Source organism: Peromyscus eremicus, chromosome 7 (genome assembly GCF_949786415.1).
Source record: "Peromyscus eremicus chromosome 7, PerEre_H2_v1, whole genome shotgun sequence".
Classification (NCBI taxonomy): Eukaryota; Metazoa; Chordata; class Mammalia; order Rodentia; family Cricetidae; genus Peromyscus; species Peromyscus eremicus.
The window spans coordinates 43914640-43922039 of NC_081422.1; the positions used below are offsets into that span (position 1 = coordinate 43914640).

Here is a 7400-nt window from a genome sequence, read left to right on the forward strand (position 1 = left end):
TCTCCTGCTCTAATCTAAGGTGAAACACCTAGAATACAAAATTGGAGCTGAGAGGAGCCCTCTGTCCTCATCTCTAGGCCTTTATTTTGAGGTGTTCCTTGGGATGCAAGGGTTCCATTATTCTGAGGCAAGCAACAGAAGGTGTCAGGGGCTGGAAAGGAAGCTTAGCATGGGCACATGAGCTCACTTGAAAAGAAGGAAGAAGGGTAGACTGGAGATGACTTGGAGGGGAGCTGGAACCAGTTTTCCAGGCACTCTGTAGCTCCCCAGCTCACTGGAACAAGCTCACTGGAACGTCTTCCTTTCCTTCTGTCACCTGGGACAGTGGTTCCTCTCAAGATAAAATGGGCAGGTGGTAAGTGGCCTCTCCAAAGCCAAGTTTCATTTCATAATCCTCTCCCCTTCCAGGCAAAGAGGCCCTGTCATATCTAAACTTCTATCTGGGATTCAGGCTCAGAACCTCCCAGAATGGCTAGCAAAGGCTCCTTGCCCTCCAGGAAGGTCATGATCCCCCGTTTTTGGCTTCGAAGGGCCAGCTGCAGAGGTGTGCAGCCAACTCCATCCTTGACGTCCAGCTGGGCACCGGCCTTCACCAGCACTTTGAGGATGGCTGTGTTGGCCTTGAGAGCAGCCAGGTGGGCAGGTGTCCAGCCCATCTTGTTGCAAGCGTGGATGTCAGCACCATGCTCCAGAAGGTGGATGATGCTCAGGATGGTCTCCTTCTTCACTGCCAGGTGGAGAGGAGTCCAGCCTGACTGCTCAGCAGCATTGGGGTTGGCCCCACCCTGTAGCAGTGCCAACACCACCACCTCCTCCCCATGGAAGGCAGCCAGGTGCAGGGGAGTCCAGTGCATACTTCCAAGAGCATCCAGGTCTGCATGGCTCTTGACCAGCAGACGGATGATCTCCACGTGGCCCTTGTAAGTCGCTAGGTGCAGGGGTGTCCACCCCTGTTGTGTGGGTAGCTCAAGCCTGGCCCCATATCTGAGAAGCATCTTGAAGATAATTTGCTTGCCTCTGGCTGCAGCAATGTGCAGTGGGCTGTAGCCACCGTGGTCAAGGGCATCAGGGAATGCCCCACTCTTTAGCAGGTGTTGGATGGCTCTCACTTTTCCCCTCTCCACTGCCAGGTGCAGAGGTGTCCTCAGGTTTCTCTGCTGAGCATTCAGCTCAGCCCCATGTCCTGTCAGTAGCTTGACCAGACCAATGTGGCCAAAGTAGGCAGCCACATGGAGGGGCGTCTTGCCGTCAGCCTCCTGTGGGTTGAGGTCAGCCTGTCGGGAGACCAGAAGCCGTGCCACATTCTCAAAGTTATTCTGTGCAGCTAGGTGGAGTGGGGTCCAGCCTTCATGCTCCTGGGCATTCACCAGAGCCCCATGGTCCAGGAGTAGACGGGCAGTGTGGTCATCCCCATTCTGGGCTGCAAAATGCAGTGGGGCCCAGCCATCCTCATCTGCCAGGTTGGCATCAGCACCATGTGCCAGGAGCAAGGCACAGAGATCAGGTTGCTGGTCCTGGGTGGCAATGAGGAGTGGTGTATAGCCAGAGGCTGTCTGGCAGTCTACATCAATCTCATGGGACAGCAGCAGCCTCACTTGCTCCAAACTGCCCTGGGCCACTAGGAAGTGGAGGGGAGTCGTCCTGTTCTCATAGACATGTAGTTCTTCATCACTTGGCATCTCGTTGTCAGAGAGCTGTAGGACCCACTTCAAGGAGTCACCTGAGCCTGCTAAGATAAAGGGATAGGTTGAAAAAAATTTGACCCATAACCTCTTCAGAGGTCACTTTACGAATCCCCCTGCCTCCTGGAGACACTTTGGTGAAACAGCCTAGACTTGAGGACCTCGTGTGGGTTGAGGTCAGCCTGTATCAAGGGTCATTGATTCTTTTAGAGCTTGGAGCCCATGGGCTTCACAGAGGAGGCAGGATGGAGCTGGAATCCAGAGGCCTGGTTGAAAATCCCTACTCCACCTCTGAACATCCCCTGACTCCTGCTAGTTTTGACCTCTTTGAGCCTCCACATCCAGCTCTTTAAAGGGGAGATGAACAATACTGGCTTGTTCTGCCAGTGGGAAGACAGATTATTAGGTAAGAATGTTCAGAGAAGGGTCCAAGAAGAAGGCAGGCTGTGAAAAATCAGAACTGCACTAGAACTTGGGCTTGTGTGATATAAGGTCTCCAGGCCTCACCTCCTCCTGCTCCATCTACTGTGTACCAGAACTAAATAATGAGCACTGCCAAGGCCCAACCCTACAGGTTCTGATTTGTTTGGGGTAGGCACTGGACATACCTTTTCCTCGTTGTTTTTTTCAAATAAGCCTAACCAACGTAAAGCCAATATTGAGAGCCAGTGTTCTATCTCTCATGACAGAAACAGGGGAATCTGATCTTTTAACGACACGCACATGAAGGGGAAACTGATCCAGAACCCCAAGGGCCTGGGTGTTTTTGAACCATCCCTGATGTGTGACAGGCTTGAGAAAGAGAGAGGGAGACACCGGGGATGAGCAAAGAGAATGGATAGATCCCACCCTTTCCTCCGTGGGGAGTCTTTGGTCCCATCGCAGCAGGGCAGACTTACCACTGTGTGAAAGCTCCTGATTGACTTCCTCGCTGACCTGGGAAGGCATGTACAGGGTGGCTCATCAGCGATCAGCTCTGGTCCTCCCTGCTTTTCCTCTTTCCAGTGCTTTCTGTGACCCATCAGGATTCACATCCTACCATTCCTGGGAAACCTACCTATACCATCGCCTCTCCAGAACATCTATAGAGAAAATCACTCAGCAGGGAAGTCTAGGGCTTGTCTTTCATTCAGAGACTTCAGGGTATATCTCTAGAACCCTCTGATAGTCCCTGATAGTTCCCATATCAGAGTATAGGGACAGGAGACTTGAAGGATGATGCTGACATCCACATCGTGACAGCTTAGGATAAGGTTCTTCCCAGGGACTCTGAGCCACAGCACCCATGGCCTTAAGAGAACAGTTAGGTAATCAAGGGAATGTGTCCTCCCCTATGGATTCTGGCAGCCCCCAGCTAGCCTCCCTGGGTTGGAGAGCTAAGTATGGGCTAGCTTGGCTTACAGTTCCCATGTTCCCCTCAGCAGTCAAGTGGCCTTGTAAATGACAGCCTTTGCCTATTCCTTCACAGACCAGCCAGAGACTATGGATGACACACAGTGGCCTCCAGCATCCCTACAGTGGCCTGCCCAGCCTGCCATATATACCTTGTGGGGCTGGCTCAGTGATGGTTTGCAAGACACCTTCCGGGCCAGGGTTTCACACTCAGGGTCTGCCACAGGGCTCTGGAGCAGGGACAGCAGCATGTCTGTCTCAATGGTCACATCTGCTCCACAAGGATTAGGGGTATAGAAAAGGAGGTTAACAGGCAAATTCAATGGAGTTCATCACATTTTAGATATTACGTTTCCTGAGTTCTCTTAAACACATTCCTAAGTTCATGCATATTCCCATATGCCCACAATGAGGTAGGAAGCTGAGCCCTACCCTTGACATGGCCGGGATACACTTGGCAAATCAGTGACCCTCCCAAGGTAAGTCTTTTTTCACAAAAGGGGAAGGCAAGGACCAGGTGATTTCTAAGATGCTCACCCCTCTGTGTGTTGTCCCTAGAGGACCAGATAACCCCATCCCTTCCAACTTATGACATTACAGACTCCACAGTACTCAAAGTCCCCAGAGATAGCTACAGAGCTCAGGGGCAGGACCAGGCTCAGACGCTAATGCTCCCATTTGCAGATTCTACCTCCCTTAGGCACACAGTGAACACTCTGACAAAATCCATCCTCAGCTGTGCAACTCAGAGAGTCTGCCTCCCAGCCCCACCCTGAAGATGTCTTCCTCATCTTTCTGAGCTCTAGTGCTTAAGGATGTCTCCTGTCCCTCCGTCTCCAGCTCTTTGGCATGGAATAAGGGGTAGGTACTTAGAAAGCATGGCCTCTTCTTGGGGTCTTGGTCCCAGCAGCGCTTCATCAGGTCTGCCATCTGATAGGCCTCCCCTGGCCACTCCACAGGCTGCAAGGGGGGCCTCATGCCTGCAGCTACCCGGATGATGATGGTCATCATATTGAGCCCTACAAGGGAAGATCCAGGCTGTGCAGATTTCAAAAGGTGAGGACAGAGAGCTGGCAAGTGGGTGGAAGTTGGGAGGATCCTGACATGATTGGAATGCAGTAGCTGCCCTACACATGCTCAGGGAGTAGACAGCTGAGTCTGGGACCTACTTGAAACTCCGGTTGAGCAGCTGAGTCACTGGTCCAGCTCTAGCCAAGACTCAACATGATTCCCACATCCTTTTTTCTGGGCAAAGGCAGCAGAAGAGACAAACAGGCTTGGGGAAAGGCTTTAGCTTTCCTCATTTTAAAGAGCAGGGGACTCAGGGTATTAGATCTGTGGAACAAGGTCAAGGCTGACATTTGCTCACTATTATATAAGCTCTAGCATTTGTGGGGTAGAGGAAGCAGAGTAAGGTAGTAATCCATGAGGTTTTCATACTCTGGTTCACACAACCCATTACTCCTCTTGTGTTTTCCAACCGCAGCCTCCCACAGGCAGAGAGCCATGATCATCTGTTACCTGAATATGGTTTCTTCTGAGTGAGAATCTCCCAGATGACAATCCCAAAGCTGTAATGGGGAATATATTAGATGAGAGACTTAGTCTAATATCCATGATGCCTAGCCATGGGGACCCAGCCATCTCTACAATTACAGGTGAAGCCTCTCCAGGTCTTCCTCATCTCTCCCCTTCCATCAGCACATGGAGGACTCAGTCCAGATCCTTGTCCTGCCCTGCCTCTTAGCCATAGGGACCCAACTGGGGTAGCAATGTGTCATATGACGTGGAGCCAACTGTCCACTTACCTGTACATATCATATTCAGGTCCTGGAGTCTTGCTGTTCTCCTGGAACATCTCAGGAGGGATATAGCTGAGTGTGCCCCTCAGAGCTGATCTCTCAATGTACTGCATGTGGGTTGACTGCTCCATCCATCTGGACAGGCCAAAGTCTGAAATCTGGAAGAAAGCCAGATGCCAGGGACAGGGTAGCAAGAGATACCTTCCAGAAGCCATCTGTGGTTCCTCCCCACTGCCCTTATCAGTACATCACATGTGGTTTTTAACTTCATTGTCTCCCAGCTCTGCTAACATCACTAGATGAGCTTGAACCAGTTGTTCATCTTCTCAGAGCCCTAGTTTTCTCATCTGTAGGATGAAAACCTATATACCTCTTCCAGGAGCATTGTTCTTCCCATCTCCATGGATCCTGGAACACTCACAGCATCTGTTTATCCTTCTCTCTTTCCAGCCTTTCAGACTGTCATTTACCATTCATTAAGGAACAATGAGTTGGGGTTCTGAGACACCTCTTAAACCACATACCATCATGGTTGGTGGGTATTCAGATAGGGTATACATGCATTAAGAACAAGTTTCACTCTTTTTTGAGATCCTTTCCCTGATTCAAGGAGCTCTCACTCAACTTTGCTTAACCTTGAAAAAAGTTTCGTAGAATTGCTTATATACTACAATGAGGGTCAGCAAAATGAAGTAACAAAGGCATTATGGGAGTGTATAAGAAATATATAAGTATATATTGAGATAGAGTAAGAAAGTTCTCCCCAAGGAAGTAATGATCAGTCTGAGAGCTGAGATATGACTAAGACTTTCTAGATAAAGAGAGGGTTAGAAGAACAGAATGTGCAAAGCTCTTGAGGGCAAAAGATTATTGAAGGTTTTGAGCACTGAAGAAAAGGGCCATTATGACTTCATAAAAATCTCCTTTATACATATCCCTTCTCTAAACAAAGAACATGAGGGGTAGAGATTATTCTATCAGTCTTACAAGTGTGGACCTGAGGGTGTTGATATGGGCACCACAAGCCCCAGTCTCATGTTCCAAAGTTGTCTGCTTACCCATCTCTGTTTCAGGTATAACCCCTGTGTTCACTATTTATCCAAACAGAAAATGGCTCAAACTCTTGGCTGGTTCAGTGATTGACAGGTAGACAATCCTGTTACATGGAGGAGGTCTAGCATACATCACCAAGGCCCTCACCTTGACATGCATGTTCTTGTCCAGTAGGATGTTGCCCGGCTTGAGGTCCAGGTGGAGCAGGGGTGGCTTAATGCTATGGAGGAAGTTCATGGCCAAACTTGTCTCATGGATGATGCGGAACTTGAGTGGCCAACTGAGGTTGTGGGTAGATAGTGTATTCTCCAGGGAACCACTGGCCATGAACTCCATCACAATGCCCAGGGGCTGCTTGCATATCCCATAGATGGACACAATGTGTTGAAACTTAATCTTCTCCATTTTGACTGCTTCTTCAAAGAGACAACTCATCTCAGAGCTATGGAGAACCAGGAATGGGGTGGAAGAAAGGGCAACACTAATTACCAGGCCTATGGGCAGAACATACCAACTTAGTATGAAGCAAGCTGAGGAGACCCAGAGAAACCGCAGAAGCTTGCAAGGTAGTGGAAGGGAAGTGAGAGACTATAGGAACATCCCAGGCAGCCAGGACCTGGGCTCAAGCTGTTATCAGTGAAAAGGCAAGGGCCTTGCAGGCTCGGGAGTCCCTCCATCCTGCAGAGCCAGCCATAAAAAGCCTGGAACACAGCCTGCCATTTATCCTGCCCACTTGCTTTCATATTCATCTCCCCTAGCAGCTTTTGAGCCCCTGGAAGACCAGTATTATGCTTCATGAGTCTGTTTTAAAATAATATCTATTACCATTTTGATTATGAAAATAATACATGCACCTCATAGAAAACCTAGGAGATACAGAGAGTTGTAAAAAAAAAAAAAATTAAACTACCAGTAATCCAACCTTGCAGAGCTGGCCTCGACTAACATTTTAGTATGTTCTTTTATGACGTTTTCCAGGAATCTCTTTTCCCTCCCTCCCTCCCTTTCACTCCTCCCTCCTTTCTCTGGAGTGCCTGCATTGTTATGCTCCTGAAGCACAGTCTTTAGTGGATGCAGAGTAGTCTGTGTTGTGGATGAACTACAATCAGTACTCTTTGCCCCATCCCCACACCCTCCCCCCACGCATTGCCATGCACTGCACAGTATGTCTTTGTGGAAGTGAACTGAAGTCAAGACTTAAAGGAAGCCCTGTAAAACAAACACACGGCAGGCCCTCTCTCTCACTTCACTGTGTGTGCCCACAGAGCTGTAAATATGCAAATTGCAAGAGACTGGTTGGGAATCGCAGGGATGGGGATTAAGGAGGAATGGCATTTTGAAAAAGCAAGGTGTTTGCCAAGCTGTGCTGGTGCTGCAGTGGGATGTTGCTGACAGCTGATGATGTGCTCTCAGGGTCACCCTGGGAAACTAGCCAGAGGGTCTGGCCTCCAGGAACATCTACCATTCCTCA

General features: G+C 49.4%; 1 protein-coding gene across 1 annotated transcript in view; it reads right to left on the reverse strand.

Annotated features, from left to right (window-relative positions):
• Positions 1–428: 428 nt before the first annotated feature.
• The window catches only part of Ankk1 (ankyrin repeat and kinase domain containing 1), an 11659-nt gene continuing 4687 nt past the window's right edge, over positions 429–7400 (reverse strand). Inside the window, exons 2-8 of the mRNA XM_059266899.1 lie at positions 6077–6371; positions 4883–5034; positions 4596–4645; positions 3944–4093; positions 3227–3345; positions 2582–2618; positions 429–1726 (exon numbers count right to left, since the gene is read on the reverse strand). Coding sequence (XP_059122882.1) covers positions 429–1726; positions 2582–2618; positions 3227–3345; positions 3944–4093; positions 4596–4645; positions 4883–5034; positions 6077–6371 — 2101 coding nt within the window. The remainder of the gene's footprint in view (positions 1727–2581; positions 2619–3226; positions 3346–3943; positions 4094–4595; positions 4646–4882; positions 5035–6076; positions 6372–7400) is intronic.